The following is a 22655-nucleotide window of genomic DNA, read 5'->3' as shown; positions in this document are numbered from 1 at the left end:
TGCAACTATTTTTGGTATCTTAAGCCTCCTTCCTTTGTCCAGGGGAATTTACATTGATGGTTATGCCAAGCCCTGTAGGGTCAAGTACTTCCTGTTTGATAATCTATCTACTTTTGTGGTTCAGGGACACGAAGGAGGTAATCTACAAAAACACAGTAAATTTTCACTTTATGCGACCCAGAAGCAAGAGTTTTGTTAAAACATCTCAACTCCTGCAAAACCCAGGTCATAAGTTTTAATCCATAAAATAAGCTTTAACCAGAAAATTGGGTGCTGCTTAATCATTGAACTGTGCTAATCGTTTGAACTATGCCAATCGTTTTGAAGTGAGCCTTCTTTCCTTAATCATTTTACACTGACCCGCATACACGTGTGGTGGAAGTGGGGGAAAAGGTGCTCAATAGTGATTGAGATTCAAATATTCTAGAGTTTTTAGGATATTCTACTAGTTAGATTTAAAAAAAAAAAAAAAAAAAATCCTCACCTCTCATTTAAAATTAATGATTTAAGATGTTGTCACCCCATCAATCCACTAACTTACTTTTTAAAAACCACTAAAAGATGGATTAAGCCTCCTAAGATTGTTCAAACTTGAAATTTCATCAACACAAATCACTCCCACCATTCTTCTCTAAAACATCTAAATCCAAAAAACAATCCTGGGCAAAATCATTCAAGAAGAAAACCTTTGTTTTTCTTTTACAACTCTCTTGCATCCTTGAAACTTACAATCTTTTCAACCACAAATGATGGATCCATCCAGCTCAATCCCTTCAAATCGTCTATGGATGACCAGTAAAAGGCCAATGGAGGCCATGTATATCAGCTATCCTACTCTCGAGTCTTTGTTCTCTTTAAATTTGTCTATTTTTTGTTTTGTTTTGTTTATTTACTTATTTTATATATATATTTTTAATTCCCAGCATATGCTTTATATTACCTTTTTGTTTTTTTGCAATTTCACTACCGCGTCAGTCTGATAATTGTTCAAGAAATGCTTTTTTTTTTTTTTTCCCTCCTTTAGATGTGGATAATGTATATGGTTGTCAAAACATATAGTGAGATTAGCGAAATGGGCACTGTTTGCTTGCGAGGTGTTTGATAATTGTTGAAATAAGGGTTTTTTTTTTTTTCAATGAGAATAATATATATGACTGTCAATACATACAGTGAGATTGGCCAAGGGCTTCATTAGAGCATTAGCACCCGGTCTTCCATATGCCATATGTTGGAATATGTAAGAAATAGAGACTTTGCAACGGAATATAAACAATCGGTTTTTCGGCATATTTCTCTTGGCCTAAACCGATGATCACATAGGAGTTTTGAAATTGTTCTACGTTATCTAGAACCAGCCTTAATGCAGACCAGCTATTCAACTATTCAAACATGTTCTAAATTCTAGTTTGTATAACTCACGAACCAAAAACGTTTCTCAGACGGTGTTGCACGTTACTTGAGTGATGCAAACATAACCCACAACCTAAGAGCCTCACAACACTCTATAAACACTATGAGAGAAATGCAGAATTTGTTCTCTGTACAATGGGTACCACCCCTAGTGTTTATATACATACCACTCAATTAATATTGAGCGGGATAGTGGGCTTAGTAGGGTAGAGTAACGGTTCAAATCATTACTCCATAAGTCTTGGATGTTACAATTATCCTGAGGTATATAGAGGGACATGCCCACTTTGGGTGTCCTTCCAAATTCTTTTCATTTTCTATCATCTCTCACTCATCCACTATAGGCATGGCCCTATTATCCATCTCTCAAAGTGTTTCTCAGTGAGTTCATACTGGCAAATAGGTTGTGCAACCGCCGAGCACATCTGAAAAACATATTTGGGAGCACTATACTAAATCTTATACAAAGACTAGCATAGCAACATCCCTAAAGTGTCTCGTTATGCCCTAGACATATGTTAACACATTGAATCAAGTATCTCTAACCCCTCTTGAGTTTAATACTCAGACTTATGCTTGATCCATCATAACTATCCAGATGTACTCATGATTATTTCGCTACCATAAGCGCTATAACCTGTCGACAGTGAGTACAAATATAAGGATGTGTTACAAAATAGTCTTCCCTTTGCATTCATGTCCTTTAACTTTGGTTCAATCGTTTTCCTAGCAATGTCCCTTTAAACCGAATCCAATATGGCCATAGGTAACATGCCAAAGTAGTAGACATCACAACCTCAGTTTCATGACATGGTCAAAAGTAATAAGGGCATAAGTAGGATCTTAATAAAAGATCCACGGGACTCACATGGTGAAGAAGCAGGGATTTATTCTCTTACCTCCACTTTTGGTGGAGCAAGCATATGTAGTATGAAATACATGCTACGGTGGAGTTCTCATAAGTAAGAACATATGTCTTAACTTAATACACCGTACAAATCTTAGTCTAGTTGCCTAACTCGAGTCCTTTATTCGCTTGCCACCTCAAGCATCAAATTAAGGTCTTGCATCTGGCTAACCGCAGGTTACAGGGATCATGGGCTATTCATGTATGGTCTAATTAAGATAAAGGCAAAAATACACTTTTGGTCGCTACATTTTGGGCCGATTCCTATTTTGGTTCCTAAATTGATTTTGCTACTAATGTAGTTCCTAAAAAAAGAAAATCAATTCTATTTTGGTCCCTATCGTCAACCCCCTAATAGAAAAGTCCTACGTGGCAGACGAAGTGCATGGGTGGCTAACATTAAGCTAACGTGTTATTAAAATAATATTTTAAAAAACTTATTTGCCATTTAAAAAATTCCACATAAGCATATTAATAAATAAAAAAACCACATAAGAAAAATAAAAAATAAACCTACATTCTAAAAAAATAAAATTATTAAATTAAAAAAGTTATTTTCATTCTTCTCACTCTCTTCTCTCTCTCTCTCTTTGCCGATTCTCATTCTCCCTCTTTTTGATCTTTCTCGCCTAGCCGATTCTTTTTTTTTTTTTTTTTTAATAAACTCTCCCAACTGATTGAATGCTTTGAAATGGGGCTTGGCCTAAATCAAGTCCTCAAGCTTGACCATGGAGTTTTATGATTAGTGGAGGCGAAGGATCAGTTTGGGGTGGTGGGTCGGTTTGGATTAGTGGGTTTTGGATTTGTGGGTGTGTTGTGCTGTTGTGAAACCCTAGACCGGTGGTGGTGGTGGTTGCGAAGGATCGGTTTAAGGTGGTGGGTTATGGATTTGTGGGTGTTGTGAAGCCCAGATTAGTGGTTGTGCTGGCTATATTGTTGTGATGGTCCCCACGACGAAGCCTCAGGTGTGAAGCCCAAATCGGTCCTCACAACGAAGCCTCAGGTAGTAGGTGTTGTGAAGCCTCAGGTAGTGGATTTATGGGTGTTGTGAAGCCTAGATCGATCCCTACGACGAAGCCACATCTCTACCTCTCCTTTATTTTGCTATCTCGAGAATTTTGATAAATATTTGGGAAAGAGATGGTTTTGGATCTGCTCTCACTCACTTTGATCTAGGTTCGTTTAGATCTTGTTGTCTATTGGTGTGTCTAAGGTTGATTTAGAAGTTTTTAGCTTATGATTTTTGTGGATTTGATGATAAGGTTTTGCTGGTTGCTGGGAAATCAATGAAAGAATTTGTTTGATTGAAATTCTTTATATTGCCTTTGTGCCCGGAAGAAAGGGGTGGACAATGCAATTATTGTTCAAGAGATTATTCATACAATTGGTAAAACTAGAGGGAAAGTATGATATATGGCACTTAAGATCGACTTAGAGAAGGCATATGATAAGCTCGAATGGAGTTTTGTTAGATGCATGTTGAAAAGATTTAACTTTCTAGATATTCTCATTGAGATTATTATGAGCTGCATCACCACGATTACAACATCCATTCTCTTTAATGGAGGAAGCTTAGAGCCCTTTGAGCCAACAAGAGGGATAAGACAGGGAGACCCCTTATCACCCTACATTTTCATCATGTGTATGGATTTTTTAAGCTAGCTGATCCAAGAGAAATGTGAAGCGAGGTTATGGAAACCAGTGAAAGCCTCTAGAAGTGAAACTTCTTTCTCTCACCTCTTTTTTGCCGACGACTTGGTTCTCTTTGCCAAGGCTACTCCTGAGAACTGTGAGATTGTTAAAGAGGTACTTGACATGTTTTGTAAGGTTTCAGGCCAAACTATTAGTGGTGCCAAATCAAGAGCCTTATTTTCCCCGAATATTGATCAAGATAATAAGGAGGCCTTAAGCACTATTCTTGGGTTTTAGTCGACGAATTGTTTGGGGAAGTATATTGGCTTTCCTATTAAGCATCGTGGAGGATCCAACCAGGACTTTAACTTCGTTTTGGACAAAGTTAAGAAGAAGCCGGTTGGTTGGAAGGCAAACCTTTTGTCCTTGGCAGGGAGGGCAGTGCTCATCCAAGCATCTTCCTCCGCCATACCAGCTTATGTCATGCAATGTAATATGCTTCCTGGTAAAGTTCTAGAGGGGATTGACAGAGTAAACAAGAATTTTCTTTGGGGTTCATCAGAAAATAGCAAAAAGATGCATTGGATGGGCTAGAGGAAGGTAGCAAGACCAAAAGAGTATAGGGGGCTGGGAATCCAAACAATCAAAGGAAGGAATACGGCTTTGCTTGCGAAGTTGAATTGGAGATTTCATAGTGAGAAAATGCTTCGTGGGCAAGTGTTTTAAGATTAAAATATTGTAATCATCAACGAGTAAGTTTGAGGAACGAAAACAAACTGCCTAGCTCAAGAGTTTGGAAGGGTTTGAAGAAAGGGGAGGATATATTCAGGAAGGGTATTAGATGGATCCCAGGGTCTGATAGCAATCTAGACTTTTGGCAAGACAATTGGTCAACTCTTGGCCCTCTAAGACAAACCATTCAGGCCCCTTTGACCTGTGAATCATTACAGATCAAGGTTAAAGATGTTGGACATCTAGGTGGGTGGGATTGGTCTAGAATCCAGATGGAACTGCCAAGTAGCATAAAAAGGGTCATCCAAGCTACCCCTATTCCTCTAGTTACTAGATCCGAAGATAAATTGGCCTGGAAACTCTCCCCTAAAGGAGAATTTGACATGAAAACAACATATTTATTGACTTTAGAATCTGATATTGAAGCTCCCTTCAAGGGAAAATGGATTTGGAAACTCAAAACCTTGCCTAGAATCCAAACATTCATATGGAAGTGTATGCATAAAAGCATTGGTGTGAAGGAATGCCTCTCGGCAAGAGGGTTGTCATTGGATACTACTTGTCCTCTCTGTCAAACTGGTTCTGAATCAATTTTACATGTGTTGCGTGATTGCCCATCGGTTAGAAACATTTGGCAGCAACTCAGTGTACCTCCAGCAGAACCATCCTTTTTTACAATGAGTTTAGAAGATTGGCTTTTCTCTAATTGCAATGCTAGTTCTAAGATTGATGATGGGCAACCCCAGTGGCATCAAGTGTTCTTATTTGCTATTTGACTGATCTGGAAAAGTAGAAACCAGTTTGTCTTCAAAGAGAGATCTCAATGTGCTAACGTTGCTAAAAAAATAATGGCCAGAGCAGTTGAATATACACACTGTGCGTGTAGTTTCATAGCTACCAAAAAAATGAGCTTGAAAAGTATTCGGTGGGAGAAGCCTAACATCGGATGGATGAAGCTTAATACGGATGGAGTATCGAGTGGAAGTCTTGGGTTGGCTGGAGGAGGAGTTGTAATTAGAGATGAGGAAGGAAATTGGGTTATTGACTATGCTAGGAAGATTGGGTCAGCAAACAGCTTTCTAGCTGAGTTGTGTGCCTTTTGGGATGGGCTTTTTCTATGTTTACAAGCTTATATCCAAGCAGTGATTATTGAAATGGATGCTAAAGCTATAATTGATACCTTTTTCACACCAGAATAATCCTACCTCTATTATTTCCTCTCTCGTGGATGATTGCAGGCAGTTGGTTACCCAGATCCCTCAGTCAAGATTTAGGCATGTCTACAGAGAAGCTAACAGATGTGTGGACTACCTGGCTAAATTAGGCACTTCTATGGATGTTGATTTTGCTGTTTTTTCTAGTCCACTTGTGGCCGCTTTTTCTATTTTTGAGGCTGATTGCCGTGGTTTGTATGTGAACAGGCTTTGTCCTAAACTTGTGGTTGCTGTTTAGTTTTATATTATATCCTTTTTCTTCCCAAAAAAGAAGAAGAAATTCTTTGTATTTGGTTGGAAATCTATATTATGAGAAATATTGTATTAGGATAATAATTTTGGTTGAATGTATAATTGATTTTTATGGAAGAATTTGGGTACAAATTTTGGAATATTATGGGTTTCTATTCTTTTGTTCATGTTTGAATATTCTAGGTTGTTGTTCTTATGTGTTCATGATCAAGATGAACACAAATTTCAATTGATGTGTTTTTTTATTTTTAATTTTTTTTTCTCTTTTTTATTTCATTAAAACTGATAACTTTTTTTTTTTTTTTTAAATTTAGAAACTTATGTGGAGTTGACGTGGCATTTTTTAAAAATCAAATAAAATTTATTATTATTATTTTATTAGCCACTCAGCATCTAACATGCCACCTAGGACTTTTTTGTTAGTGGGTTGACAACAGGGACCAAATAGAATTGATTTTCTTTTTTTAGGGACTACATTAGTAGCAAAATCAATCTAGGGACCAAAATGTAGAGACCAAAAGTGTGTTTTCTCCAAAGATAAATATATCATAGACCTCGTCTTAGTTCTAACTAAGGCGACATCTATTTGTGTCAACCATCTATATGTGCTACATAAGCATTAAATGACACAATGTCTCATTGCTACTCGCTACTTAAGCGCCAGAGGCGATCGCTCGTGTGAGTGAGCCAATCTAAACCTACCGACATATCTTTCATTCCACAGAACTCATCATATGGTATATGTGTGTGAAAACATACATATTATTAATTGAATAACATCATATGCATTAAAACAAATATTCCAAAAGAGTACAATAAATGGTAACTAAAAATAGCATATCATCATATTCTACGTAACCCTAAACTCCGAACATGAGCCTGAAAGGCATCCCTTCCTATAGGCTTTGTTAGAGGATCAACAATCATGCAGCTTGTAGAAATGTTTTTTAGAACCACTTCATTGTGAGCAACCATGTCTTGAATGTAGTGATATCGTATATCATTGTGTTTGGTTTTACCATGATACTTAGAGTCCTTTGCATAGGCAAGTGCTGCCATGCTATCATAATGTACCGTAATGGGATTAAAGGCATCCTTGACGACCTCAAGATTCTAAAAGAACCTCCTCAACCAAATTGCTTCTTGAATAGCTACTAAACATGCTACATATTCAGCTTCATAGTTAATAAAGCTATATAGGGTTGTTTCTTGTTACTCCAAGTGATGAAGCCATTATTTAGCAAGAAAGCATATACAGATGTAGATTTGCGTTTATCTAGGTCACTACCCCAATTAGCATCACTATAGCTAATCATACGCAAATCTGAACCCTGATAACAAAGGATGTAGTCCGCTGTCCCTTTAAGATATCTTAATATCCTCTTGACAGCTTTCCAATGAGCAAGCCCTGGATTTGATTAAAATCTGCTAACTAATCCAACAACATAACATATATCAAGTTGAATACACATTATTGCATACATCAAGCTTCCAACTGCATTAGCATAGGGAACACGAGCCGTTTTTTCTTTTTCATCTTGAGTCTTAGGACACATATCCAGGCTTAAACTCTCATTTTTGGCAACTGGAGTATCTATGGGTTTGTAATTATGCATTTGGAAATGCTCAAGAACTTTCTTAATGTAGGTTTGTTGTGATGAACCTAAAAGTTTCTTTGAGCGATCCTTGAGGATTTTAACCCCAAGAATATAATCTGCCTCACCCATGTCCTTCATCTCATAGTTAGAGGACAACCATCCTTTTATGGCAATAATTATCTCCATGTCATTACCGGCCAATAATATATCATTGACATACAATGACAAAATAATGAAACTTCCCTTGGATCATTTTACATAGACATAGTGATCTTCTTCAATACTTTGTGCTCTTAACTTTTGGTCACAAAGCCAATAGGTTGATCCATATATATTTCCTCATCTAGTTCTCCATTGAGAAACGCTGTCTTAATGTCCATTTGGTATAATTCCAAATTTAAGTTTGCAACAATAGCCAGAATGAGTCGAATAAAGGCAAACCTCACAACCGGAGAAAAGGTTTCCTCGTAGTCAACACCCTCCTTTTGAGTGTATCCTTTTGCCACTAATCGACCTTTTTAGCTTTCTATTGACCCATCCGCCTTGCGTTTGATTTTAAGAACCCATTTGTTCCCAATTGCTTTTTGCCCTAACAGTAGGTTTACTAGATTCCAGACCTGATTAGTCCTCATAGACTTCATTTCATCATTCATCGCTTTTATCCACTCATCACTAACAAAAGATGAGAAAGACTCTTGCACAGTTCTTGGCTCATCATCATCTTGTGAAGCAATCATGAAAGTTTCCCCCTCAATCTCAAAACGACGACAAATTACATTACCACAAATGCTTCTGCGTGGTTGAGGTTGTTGTGGATCATCTTCTAGTAGTGTGCTCCCACTAGGTTGTGAGTTGCTCCCATTGCTCTAGGAGTTTCTGGAATTTCTTCCTTGTCTTCTACTAGTCTACTTGGGGTGCCTCCCTCTTGATCCATCATTTCATAAAGAGTCAAGTTCCTCAAAATTGGAGACCCAATAACCAATACAAAACCCATTTAATCTCATGCAGTAAGATCGTGATCCCATCACAATTCCAAATCTTACTCGATCCTATTCCAAGCTGGATCGATTCAAGGGGTAGGATCGATTCAAGGATCTCATGATCATGATTTTAAGAATGTTGCTTTTTTTATTATTTAGTTTTGGTGAATTGGACTTTGGTATATTGTCTCCTCAACAGCCCACTTGATTCATGGGAGCATGGGCTTAAGTGCTGCTTTGGCCCATTAGCTCTTATGCCAAATAGTACAAGCCTATTGGGCCTGTGAAGGACACAGACATGTTATCTCTGTATTTTGTGTAAATAAGGACCATTAATTCTAGTATTAAATCCTAATTTTTTATCATGAAGTTCAAGTAATTATGGGTCATCCAGCCAAAAGTGACTTGTTGGTCGTTTAGTGCAAATTGGTTGCACCAAAAACTAGGATTATTGCGGGCCATAAATTTTAACCTTGTAGTTGCAGGTCCTTTAGTCCAACTTGGTGATGGACATTTAGTCAGCTTGGTTTGTAGGTCATGAAGTATTGCTAGTATATTATTAATTCTTATAGGTCATGAAGCATAGTAAGTTCATAAATTGCGTACTTAATATTGAATTTTGATTTTTTTCTTTTTCTTTTTTATAATAGAAGAAATTTTTAGACCTGAATAGAGGAGGATTGTTGTCTATGTTAAGAGTATACTCCCTGAAAATTTAAGAGTAACTACTGTACCTATTCAGCCAAAAAAAAAAAAAAAAGAGTAACTACTGTACCTCGGTAGGTACCTGTGCTGTATTAGTCAATTTATCACACTGCTCTCTCGCACTCTCATCAAATCTGCAGTGGCTGACCGTCGCAAGTGACTTTTTTTTATGGGCTAAAATAGAGTAAAACCAAGTGACTCTATTTATGGGCTAAAATAGAGAGTATAGAAAACTGCAAGTGAATACTCCTCGTACAAGTTATGGTTAGCATGGCAAATGAACTATCCTTGCTCACCCAATAAGTAGGTAATAAAAGTCTATGAACATTAAGGCCTTTTTATTTGTGTTGTGATGGGCCCCAAGGAGCGGATGTCAATTCTATATGAAAGAGAGTGTGATTTTTAGTGCCTCTAGCAGAGCGGTAAATACAAGCCACACTTCAGTTTACAAATGCCATGTCAACCAATCATGCATAGAAAAGAAAAATAAATCTCTCTATTATATAAAGTTAAGAACTTACAAGTTCCTCCAGGACAAAAGAAGCATATAGATATATTCCAGGAACATTATTATACCTTGTGCTTTCTACTTTTTCTCATTCTCTTTCTTCTTTTCACGCCTTTTTTTCTTTTTTCTTTAAAAAAAAAAAAATCAAACAAAGATCTCAATCACAATTACCAAATTCTCACACAATCAAAAAGCAGCCCATCCTGAAGCAGTGGCCTTTGTCGATCCTGATCCAGTTGCCGTAGGGAGATTTCTCTGCAAATTCCAACAAGCAAATGAGCAATGTTTTATATAAATGTTGTTCCCATATATACGTATCAAAGTTGGTCACTTGGTAGACAAGGGCCCATATACGAACTAATAAAAGACGAGGAGGAGGAGAGGGGAGGGGGGAGTGGAATTTAGTGTAGTTGGGAGATTATCAAGAAATGTACATCACAAAGTTAGTCACATGAACCCAAGCAAGAATGCCAAAAATTTCATTGGAGTAGAAAATAGGAATTTCGAATTTACATCCCACCTGATTTGCACTGCTAGCTCAGCTTGGCAAGTTTAGGAGTGAAACATATGTAAACAACATATTTTACAAGCATATCCTTCTTGGATAAACAAAGTGATTTGCACTGCTAGCTTAGCTTGGCAAATTTAGGAGTGAATCATATGTAAACAACATACTTTACAAGCATATCCTCCTTGGATAAGAGAAGTGATTTGCACTGCTAGCTCAGCTTGGCAAGTTTAGGAGCGAAACATATGTAAACAACATACTTTACAAGCATATCCTTCTTGGATAAACGAAGGAAACCAGAGACCACATAATAAGCACAGATCAATGATCCCTCAAAGAATTGCAATATCTAAGATAAAGTGATAAACTACTAATGTGTAACAAGACTAAACACAGGCTTTAATATGATGGTAAGAGTGATACTTTGTATCAGGGAAGAAGTATATCTACCAAGCAAGTAAAAATAATAATTTCATCCAAATAATTTTTATGGAATAGATAAATAATACATGTTATATACCCTTTGCTATCTAGGAATTCTAAGAGAGAGAGACAGGATATTGCCTAAAACAACCAAACTTTCAAAAAAGTGTGTTTGAATGAGCTTATTTTTATCAGGTTTTGTGTGTGTGTGAAAGTATAATTGTAACTTGGAAAAGATGATGCTTTAAAATGCTGTAAATTTTCTTTTGAGGTGAAAATAAGCTCATCCAAACGGTAAAGAGCATCTTCTAAGTCCTAGGCAACCTTTTCTTATCTATCTATGAAATTTCATAGCTTTAAACCTATAAATTGACATTTAATTATTCAAACTTCAATCTTATTATCTTTTTCTTTATTTTAATCTTGTTTGTTGCTGGAATTTCCCCCTACACTGTTCTCCTACATTAGACCTATGTTCTCACTGCATCAAGCAGTATTAATCCAAAGCAAAAGATCCTTGATCTAAACCACACAATTTAGATTTGAGTCAAATGTTGCAACTTTAAGCTATGGTAGAGATTGTGGGGTTGGAGAAAATCAAGACCAGCAGACAGATTTTGGAAGGCAACCGTGACCACTTGGACCCGAGGATCAGAATGATGATATAGAAGATGAAAAACCTTTTCAGTTTTCATGATGCTGGAACTGCAGAACATGCAGTACAAGGTGGATTGAAGAATTGGTTGTGGGTAGTTGAATTGGAGGATGAAAATTTTGAAAGAGTTTGTGCCGTAGACTAGGATTCTTTACCGATTTATGATGTCTACTTTGACGATAGTGATTTGGAGGTGAGTACTTCAATACATATTGAAGAAACTATTCAAGAGAGTGATAACAAGTGTTCAATGCAAGTCGAATCTTCTTTTGGACATGAAAGGTTTGCAAACACTTTTTTTGATTGGATAGGTTTGCAAACACATTTTGATTTCAATAAACAACTGCTATTCGATGAAATTGCAAAGAGAATATCTTAGTGAAGATGGATACTTCCACTTGGAAAGAGGTGACTTTTAATCATTCTTCTATCGGCATAATGTTGAATCATGAGAATCTTTATTTTTATGAAGATAAAGATAAAAGATTTGATTGTGTTTGGGAATAATTTACGGAGCAAGACTCAATTCAACAAGATTTATGAGAAGAAAGAATGAGGTTGAGCCAATTTTTAGAACAAATTTTTTTTTTTTTTGGTATGGTGCCAAATGATGATAATTCATTTTATGTGACTTGTTGATGTGAAAATTTAAAGAAATGTTATCAGCTTGTTATGCACAAGTTCTTATTGGCATCGTAACACTAACAAATTATTTCCTGACGTACTTAAGGTGACAAAAAAAGATGGAAAATATTATTTGGGATTCCACAGATCATGAAAGATTAAATCCAAACTCAAGGACAAGTTTTCTACAATCTGGGGAGAGCTGATGTAGGAGAATTTAAGCCCAAACGGGAAAAAAAATGGCTCATTAGTCCATTCTCTTTTATTTTTCTATGTAATATTTGATTTATTATTGTCATTAGTATTTTTGAAAAATCTTGTGACTAGCATGTGAATTTTAATAAAGCTGGACAGTTAGGATTTAATTGTTATATGTAAGATGAAGGGCTAGGATTCTAGGGTTACTAAAGGCTATTACAAATAGCCTCTTTCTATAATTAATTAGATTTTATGGATCATTGTAAACTTAGAACCTAAATGTGTTATTCATCTAGAATACCCCATGTATACTTGATGTATCAGTTTTCTCAATAAATAAATAAATAAAAGAAATTTTTTTTAAAAATAATAAGAAAGAGAATAGGGGGGGAGGAGGTGGGGTTTGAACCAACGTTGTAGGCAGCATTTTCTTTTAATCTATTAAATAATAAATTTGAATATTTCTTGAGCTCTTTGAGCCTAGAAATAGATATTTGATTGATCCAACAACAATCCTGTTATCTTTTTCTCTGCTTAAACCTTGGTTATTGCTAGAATTTCTCCTTAAGTTCTCGTCACCACCTCAATATGCTTCCTAGATTGAAATTGCAGACCAAACCCGGATTCCTAAGGGTGATGGGGGTGACAGGCTTCGTTGGGGCCTTAATGGAAGTGGAAAGTTTGACATTCGATCTTTTTATCATAAGATTCGAAATGCAGCTCCTTCCACTTTCCCTTGGAAGGGCATTTGGAAAGTCAAGGTTCCTAAAAGGGTGGCATTTTTTATGTGGACAGCAGCTCATGGTCAGATTCTTACCTTGGATAACCTTATGCTTCGTGGTCGCCCTTTGGCGAATCGTTGTTGTATGTGCTGTTGTAATGAGGAATCTGTGGATCACCTGTTACTTTTTTGTCCGATAGCTCATTCTTTGTGGACTCATATGCTTCGGTTGTTTGGGATCGATTGGATCATGCCAGGTTCAGTAGCGGACTTATTATTTTGTTGGTACCATTGGCTTGGGAAGCATAGCTCCGATATTTGGAATTTAGTTCCAAGTTGTTTAATGTGGACTATTTGGACTGAACGGAATCGGCATTCTTTTGAGGATAAAGGAAAACTGTGGTTCAGTTATTAGATTTGTGCCAACGGACCCTCTTTGATTGGTCTCGATGTTGGGGTTTTTCGGATTGTTTTACCCTTATGGAATTCCTTTCGTCTATTAGCTTTTCTTAGTGGCTGCTTGTGTCTTTTTGTTCACTACCGTGAACCCTTTGTATTTTCATGTTTTTCCCTTATTAATAATATTTTCTTCTTACTTATCAAAAAAAACAAATTCACCATATAAAAGCAAGTTAATGCTCTTGTAAGAATTCCTATATCTCAAAAAAACTAATTAGGTACCAGATTATCTTGACATAAAAGGGAGATAGTAAACATGTCAGAGAGACATTTGCATATGCTTCAGAAATCACTTCTAACCAAGAAGAAAAACGTTAATAACCATATTTTCAAGTTCCAATAGCATGAAGACATCAATATCGATGTCAAAACTTACAACAGATATGCTCTTCATAGGGGTAAAAAAGGCCATGAAAATCAAGTATACAAAGAACATCCATTATAATAAGCCACTCACATGTTAATTCTTTGGTCCAAATACTACACCACAATGAAGTAGAACGTGTATAAAACTGAAGAAGTCTGCTGCACTATTACTAGCAGTCTATATTGCAAAAAGGTCTTAGGGAGCTCCAAACTGCAAACTATCATTCTTAACTCCACCAATATGGAACCATAGTGCATCACAACCACTTCTTCAGTATCCCTCACAAAGAAATCAATGAGGTCCGAAATGGTCCCCAGGTCTAACTGAGTTTGCCAAAGATGAACCATAACTTCTATATTGTCTCTAATGAGAGAGGAAAATTTAAATCATAATAGTCATCTTTGTTATTTAAAAGGTGCATGTCAAACCCTCTACTAGATATTCTGAAGTTTTTAATTTTTCATAACACAGAAAGTGATACATATGTCCCTAGTTAAGAAGAGATATAGTGAGCCATGGGAAGATCACTCTGCCTTCTTTAAGATTTCCTACCCATGCATTAGGAAAAAAAATCATGTGGGTCCTTAAAAATTAAAGACATTTTTGTAAATGGAAACAGCTAGATATTGCATTTCAGGAAGTCATAACAATTAACAAATATGTTGAGTTTTTTGGTTCCCACTACATGTGAAACAAATCATGCGTACGAAAAGGATGGGGATGAAGGATGTGAGGCATACCTCAAGTGGAGAAAGGTCTGATAAAGGATCATTTGAATGCCTCGCATTTTCCTTAGGCCCCTTGATAACAACACCTTGGTGACTGGTAGAGGTTATCCGAGCAGCAGCAGGATCATTGGGAGGAGGAGGGAGAGGAGACCTGATTTTTCCCGCTCCAGTAGGTGGTGGAGCGAGGCTCAAGGCTTTAGGCTTTGCGGTTCCAGAAACTGCCCCTGTCAGACCAGCAGCTGAGAGCATACCAGTTCCACTAGTTGGTTTGGGCTTCACATTGATCCGGATGGTTTCACCTTCCTATAAAACACAGTAAAGTCAATTCCATCCATAAACAGAACCAAAGACAAGTTTAGGCCCAAATAAGGTTCACCAATGTAGGTCGAAATGTGGCCCATAATTTTTATAGAATAAAATGTAGCAAGAATGACCCTTAAAATAGTTATCAATGCAAAGCGAAAGCAAAACATAGACAAAATGCAAACTCTATCCACAACACTATGATTCCAAATCAAACAATCTTCTAGTCCAACAGGAAAAAAAAAAATCTTGCACAAGCCATAACACTACAATACCAAAATCATACAATCTTCTAGTCCAACAGATACAATCTTTGCACAAATAAACAAACACCCACAACACTCATTATACCAAAATAACTAAATACACACTTTTCTATCTAAAATATGCAAATTTAGACAAATGCACAACACCCATTAATATTAAATTACACTCCAAAACACCCATTAATCTAAGTTATTCATTCTTCAATCCCGACACATACAAACATGCATTGCAGCTGAAATAAACAACACCCACCACACAAAAACTCACATTCAAGTTCCACTACAACGCAAAACACAAAATTTCACACTTGATCAAACAAAACAAAGAAAACCCATTATAGAATTGGTATTAAAAAAAAGACCTTCAATCTGTGATTAACAGCAGGATGAATGTCGATATGGGTATCATCACTACTCTCCCCAACCTCCTTCTCCTGCTCCCTCCTCACATGCTTCTCGTGATCCGAAAGCGCCACATTGAAATCGAAAGCCTCATTCCTCTCCGCGAATCCCAACCCAACAAACGCGTGCTTCCCGCGCCCATCCTCAATTTTCAAAACGAAATACCTCGAGGAATCAAGAACAGTCTCCACCGAAGACTCCCGAGGCTGACCGGGCAGCACAAAGCACGCGGCGAATAGATCGCCGGAACCCGGGTCCTCGAGTCGGATCTCGCACCGGGCTTTACACGAAACGACCCGGAGCCGACCCGACCAGATCTTATCGGATTGGAGCCACTCACCGCACTTGTACCCGCCCGAGGTGGAACGAGGTGGGATTTTGTAGACGGAGACTTCGCGGACTACGAGGAGTGTGTGTTCCAAGGCTTCTTCATCGTCCACCTCTACTTCTATGTCACCTTCCTGGAACGACATCGTTTTTCTTTTTTTCTTTTTTCTTTTTTTTTTGTTGTTGTGGAAATGGGAATGGAATGCGGGTTCGAATTGGGGTTGGTTTGGGATCTAAAGAGATATGAAGTGTGAGTTAAGAGGGTATTTTGGGAAATGAATTAAGGTGAAGAGAAGGTATCAATGTAAGAGAGAGAGAGTTGCAGAGACGTGGGTTGGAAGGGAAGGGAAGGGAAGAGGAGAGTGGTGGAAATGTCAACTGTAATTTTAGCGAAAGAGAAATGCTTCTTCTTCTTTTTTTTTTTAATTTGTTTTTACCATTTTGCCCCTCTCTTTTGTCTTCTTACTTTTTTTAAAATAAAATGATTATTTGTTATTTTATTTTGTTTTTTATATATACTAGTACTATTTCTTTCAGGGATTTTTGGGTGGGAGGGAAAGCTATACATGAGCCGTGAAGGACGAGAAACAAGACAAAAACTGTAACAAAGAAGAAACGATGAGGTGGAACCTCAACAACTCGGGGTCTAAAAATTAAAAAAGTTTAGAGACAAACCATTTACTTCAATTAATGTGTTAAATTGTAGTTGGTGCATAATAAATATAACTAAAAAATCTATATGAAAGTAATATTTCTCCTATCTATCATAAATTGACAACTTAGTAAAGTGTGAGATTGATGCTTCATTTGTTTTAAAATGTTTTTATAATAGATGTTCCATTGTAAAATTTGATTAAACATGAAAAATGTTTTTTTTTTTTTTTTACGGTAAAATCCATTGTAAATTTTACCTTTAAAAATTCATTTGGTGGCTGGGTCATGTTCTATTGGTCAGTGCTAGTGGTCTAGTTACACAAAGCCTATGGTCCAATGACCGATTTTGGCGATCTGGTCACAGGTCACGGATTAGTGTGTTCTGCGCTGCTGACAGCCTAAAATCAAAGGCGTAGGCAACCTCTGTCATTTCTAGCTTAGCCACAAGTTTTGATGATTTGTACTTCAAAATTTTATATGCCATATCAAACACTTGGAGATATTTTAAATTTGAAAATGTTTTACAGTTTTACTGGAAAAAACAAAATGAAGGTGATTATAATTGGCTTTCAATTATTGTTTTTTGTTTTTGTTTTTTTATTATTTGTCTAACATATTTTCCCGTAATCTAACTTTTAGCTTTTAAGAAATAAGTTAGTTTTTTACTTTTTGTTACTATTTAACATACAACTTATATCTTATAATAAAAAATAAAAAAACATACAACTTACCAAAAACTATATATTTTGATTTTGATAAATAATATACAAATATGCTGCTGAAAATAAGTAAAAACCAAACAAACTTCAGGCGTGTACGTAGGATTATTGGTCTTACTTAGGTTAATTGATCATTTGGTTTACACGATTAAGTTATGAAGACCTTTCACCAGTAATTAAGATATTAGGATGGAAAAATGGAAGGATAAAAGATATTTTAGTTTTCTCTCAAGAGGATGAAAAAATGAAAAGATTGAAAACTTATTTGTTTAGTTGAGAAAAAAAAAATAGATGATAGAAAATGTTGTTTGTACAAATTTCTTATACCCCTACATAATATAAAAAATAATTTATTGTAATTATTTAATAAAAAATTATTGCTTATTATCAATTAAAATTAATAGAATATAATTTTAATTAAAATTAGCATATCATTCAATCCAACATTTGATTAAAAAAAAAAAAACCTTTTTTTTTAATTCCACAATTGATTTAAAAAAATAAAAACCAAATCCCTTTGTTTGTTAAAAATCAAATACGTTGACCAAAAAAAGGATCAACAACGTCACAATAGAGAGAATAGGTAGTTTTGGTGTTTTGTCATCTACCCTTTTTTTCCCATTTTATCTCCTATAATCTCTCCAAATTGGGGAGAGAGAATTTGGTGGGCCTCTTCTCAAAAAATTGATGGGCTTGGAAGAAAACATATGAACCCCATCAAAATCCCACCCTCCCAAAAAAATAAAACCAAACAAACCATCTTTTTCATTACACTCCTATTTTTCACTCCCTATTTTTTATCCCTCGTAACCCAAACCAAATGGACCCTTAAAGTAAAAAAGTGACTTATTGAACAAAAATATAGCTACATATTACAAAAGGATATGAATGCTTGGATTCACAAAACTTTTAGTCATGTCTAACTTAAAAAATAAAGAAATAAAAATCGTCATCTATATTTATTAGTACATTTTTCATATGGGCCATCTCTCTCTCTCTCTCTCTCTGAATCAGAAGGAGATAAAACTAAAAAAAAACATGGTTATTTTCTTGGAATGGCAATGAAAAAAGAGCGTGCTAATGCCATTAATTTACAAATAAATAAAGCAAACTCAATTTAAAAGGTAGAATATAAGATGAAGACATGGCAGTAGAGTCGAGTTGAATGAAAGATAGCTATGCGGATTTGGTATACTCTAAAGACACTCTTAATACCACCATTGAAGATCTTAGTGAATTTTTATTATTGACCTATCTTTTGCAAAATCAATCCCCTCATGTACATGAATATGTGAGACTTGACATGGGTTTAAATTCAACCCGATCGAGTATGGGCGATATTAGTTTTAGGTTAGAAATAGGTATTTAAAAAAAAAAAAAAAGATTATAAAAACTATTACCCCTATTCGATTTAAGATTAAAATTAATTAAAACACAAATAGAGAAAAAGATAGAAGAATCAAAGTACCAACAAGATGTCAGAACTTTTGAATTTGATGGTGCCTCATAACTTTTTCCCAGTTTTTGTTACACCCATTGCAAGCAAAGGCTGGACGACAACCAACCCTCTAACCTTTTCTTCGAGGGTGGTCATCACCAAAGTTGTTTTCTTTGTAAAACCACTTCCATCAACTCTTTTGAAGAAAAAAAAAAATCTCTTCAAATCCCCAGGGGTTAAGTCATTCTCACTCAAGCCAAACTTCTTATTTGAACTGAGTGAGAATGACCTAACCCCTGAGGATTTGAAAAGATTGTCATCGTCCTTTTACTTGTCTTTATCAACAGAATTGTTGCTATTCATATCGTATTTTTTCTGACTCTAAATTTCGATAGAAGTTTTAGTCATGAATTAAAGGATTTCATGGTTTTAATGGTTAAACCCCATTTTTTGTTGTTGATTTTTATCAATTTTTATGTGGTTGACTAAATTTGATTGAGCTTAAATTGGAATCTAACCATCAGATTAGATTAATTTTGATGTTATTTTAAACCGTGATGTTTCATGTAATTTGATTACTAATGGCGAAGATTAAGATTGAACTAGGTGAGATATCACTTACTTAAGGAAATTACTCACTTTGCATTTTAACCATAAAAAATGTATATAATTTTATATGTAACGCATGCTAAATTTTTAGTATGGTTTTCATGAAAAATTGTTACCATTTTGGGACTATTTAATCAAGCATGTCATTGAGACTTGAGCATCAAATTAATTAAGAAATTTAATTGATTTTTATAAATTATGTGTCCATGTCCTATTTTTTATCCGTGTCTAATTACTTTGTCATATTTGATCCTTTATTTTTCTTAGGTCATAATGTGATTTATTTAAAAATCAAGTTAATTTCTTTTAATTAATGAACATGTCAAAGTTTTATTCATAATTGTTAATAAAATTCCAGCTCCTTAAGTGCAATGTAGTCTAGGTTTTATTCCATTGTATAGGTAAAGGTAACTTATGGCATTGGTACATTTGCTAGAACATTTCAGTGAAACATCTCACCATTCTTGTCCATGGTGTGTTACCATCTTTGTCCACAATCATCCTTAGGGAAAATTTTCCATCTAACATAATTTTAGAGACTATTTCATTAATAAGCACGTTTTTTAAACTATTTAGGAAACTAGTATCTTGAGTTTTTGAGACTTGATTTCAGTGAAAAATTTGAGCCTTTAAGACTCGAGTTCTAGTGTTGGCACGGAACAATTTATCCACGTGGAACTCAAGTCTGAGATACTCAAGTTCTATAGAAGTAGATCTGAAGAAGCGGATTCGAAGAAAAAGAAGCAGATTTGAAGAAGAAGAAGAAAAGGAAGAAGAATGAGAAGAAGAAGAAAGACAACGGGAACTTGATCTGGAGAACGTAGGAACTTGAGTTTTAGAGACTTGAGTTCCACGTGGATTTTTTCTTCCACATCAAATTGCCACAAATTGCAACTCTAGTTTTAGAGACTCAAGTTCCATCTTTGAACTCAAGATTCAGAGCCTCAAGATGTTATTGTTTAACAAAAATTGTTATACAATAAAATCCATCATAATTTCACCCATAAGCATTTAGGCATATAAGTTTTATTGATGTGAGTAGTGCCCATTCAAGATAATGATTCTCTTAATTACAATCCCTTGTTTCAAGGGAAGACCCTTTGGTTCCAACCACGTTGCCTTCATACATGAGTTTATATATTTTTGTCTTTGAAGGGCTATGTGTTTTTATTTATTTGTAGCTGCACCTAATAATGTATTTAGGTTGCTTACATACCCTTGGTGGGGATCAAGCCAATTCATAGTTCTTGAATTGAGGTTTTAGATTTAAAATCCTTAAATATGATTTTGTCCACTTTAAACCATAGACATTTAAGTTAAATACATAGTATTTAATTAAGCATTGATTTTTTTTTTTTTTTTTTTGAGTGAGATAATTTATTTTAATCTCAAGGATAAGTCAAGGACCCATATTTTTATGGAAATCGAACCAATGACTCTTTTTTTGAGAAATTGAATGTCCAAACAAATTTCCCGTTCTTTCATTTGCTTCTTTTGTAGGAATTTTAACAAGTAATGATATTTTGATTGAAGTCCCCAAAATTAATTAAGGGAAAGAATACTCATTTGAATCAATTTTATTTTTATGAACATTTTTAGAGATTAGGAATTGAAAATTTTTCTCAAATCAATTTTATGATCATCTTATTTTGGCAATTAGAAACTCCACTTTTGGTTGTGGAAGTAGGAATCCCAAAGAATTAATCATATTGGAATTAAATATTCCATTGAATTAATTTGAAGGAATTAGAAACTCCACTCTATTTAAAATAATTTTGGGAGTCAAGACTCCATTGAAGCATATTAATTAAATTGGTGAAGTTAAGAACTCCAAATTGTTTGAATTAATTTGTAATGAATAATAGAGTCAAGAACTCTATTGATTTGTTTAATTGGCAGAGTCAAGCTCTAATATTTAAGTTGGTGGAGTCAAGGACTCCATTGAATTAATTTATAAGGTAGAGTCAAGAACTCCATTAATGTATTTGATTTGATAGAGTCTATGACTCTAATATTTAAATTAATAGAGTTAAGGATTCCATTAAATTAATTCATAAGGTAGAGTCAAAGACTTCATTAATGTATTTGATTTGATAGACGCAAAGACCCCATTAACGTTTGGTAGAGTTCTTGACTCTAATATTTAAATTGCACTACTAAAAATGCCAGTTTAAGCTGCATTTTTTAGCTACGTTTTGTAGAAACGCAGCTCCAAATAGTAATTTGAGCCGCGTTTTGTTCGGTTTAAAACGCGGCTCTACGGGGAATTTTTTTTTTTTTTTTAATTTTTTCTTGAGCTGCGTTTTATTGAACGCAGCTCAAATACGTTTAGAGCTGCGTTTAATAAACGCAGCTCGATCTGATTTTAAACGCAGCTCCAAACGTATTTGAGCTGCGTTCAATAAAACGCAGCTCCACATATGGTACTAATTAAATTTCAACACTATTGAAATTTCCCAATCCCTAATCTCAGCTCTCACTATCTCAGCTCAACCTCCCGATCCAATCTCGCCGCCGAGCTCTCAAGAGCTCTCGCCGCCGTGCTCTTAACCCACTACCCACAAACCTCACGCCTCCTCCCTCATCAAAACCCGAAAAATTTGCTGACTGAAGAGACCGAAGCTCTTCACATGGCCATAAAACCTAAAACCCACAACAGAAATGGCAACTCCAGCGACAACAACAGCGGTGGAGGAAGACATAGTGATTAGTATGGTGGCTGCTTGTGTTAACCTCAGCTGTCATATTTCTCTCTTTCTCTCTGCGCCTCTCTTTGTTGAGTTATCTTCGATGTCGGCGGCTACCTCATCGTTCACCCCAGCAGCAGCTATATCAGCCCCTTCATCGCCGATTGACTTATTTGGTCGTTAAAAACTCAAAAAACAAACAAACAAAAGGGTAAAGGTTAGTTCAGAGAGAAGAAGAAGAAGAGCACAACTGGCGTCAACCACAGCTTTACCGTTTTGGAGAGCCACATAAGACCGAAGCACTCACTCGCCTCCAAGTGGGCCGATGGAAAGCCCAGTAAGATTTAATCTAATCTTTATAGTTTATATTCACTTCAGATCTAATCTATTTCATAACATTAAGCTGTGTATTATTGATGGAAATGACGGTTTGATGTAGATATTGAATATGGTACTTACTACTAAAGGGCTCTGTTTGGTTCTGCAAAATGATTTTGTTGTTATTTTTGGGGGTTTGATTTAACATTTAGCACATGAGTATTTGATGTAGATTTTGATTTGTTGTATTATTGATGGAAATGAGGTTTTGATGTAGATTTTGTTGGTTTTTTAAGTCTCTTAGATAATGC

General features: G+C 35.6%; 1 protein-coding gene across 1 annotated transcript; it reads right to left on the bottom strand.

Moving 5' to 3' along the window:
* Positions 1-9904: 9904 nt before the first annotated feature.
* On the bottom strand, positions 9905-16301 carry LOC115960521 (uncharacterized protein At1g03900). The gene is made up of 3 exons (XM_031079453.1): positions 15553-16301; positions 14634-14924; positions 9905-10193 (listed from the first exon to the last, which is right to left on the bottom strand). Exons 1-3 carry the CDS (start codon positions 16063-16065, stop codon positions 10125-10127), a joined length of 873 nt encoding a protein of 290 aa, XP_030935313.1. The 5' UTR covers positions 16066-16301; the 3' UTR covers positions 9905-10124.
* Between the last annotated feature and the right edge of the window lie 6354 nt (positions 16302-22655).

Source organism: Quercus lobata, chromosome 9 (genome assembly GCF_001633185.2).
Source record: "Quercus lobata isolate SW786 chromosome 9, ValleyOak3.0 Primary Assembly, whole genome shotgun sequence".
Lineage (NCBI taxonomy): Eukaryota > Viridiplantae > Streptophyta > Magnoliopsida > Fagales > Fagaceae > Quercus > Quercus lobata.
Note: the sequence above shows the minus strand (reverse complement) of the source record. Positions and strands in the feature narration are given on the sequence as shown.

Bases quoted from the DNA above. Each gene is read 5' to 3' on its own strand.
- LOC115960521 (XM_031079453.1), bottom strand. From the start codon at position 16,065: ATGTCGTTCCAGGAAGGTGACATAGAAGTAGAGGTGGACGATGAAGAA. The intron at 14,925-15,552 runs GTCTTTTTTTTA...TGTGTTTTATAG, and splicing joins CTGTTAATCACAGATTGAAG to GAAGGTGAAACCATCCGGAT. The intron at 10,194-14,633 runs GTATGCCTCACA...TGGAATTTGCAG, and splicing joins CAGACCTTTCTCCACTTGAG to AGAAATCTCCCTACGGCAAC.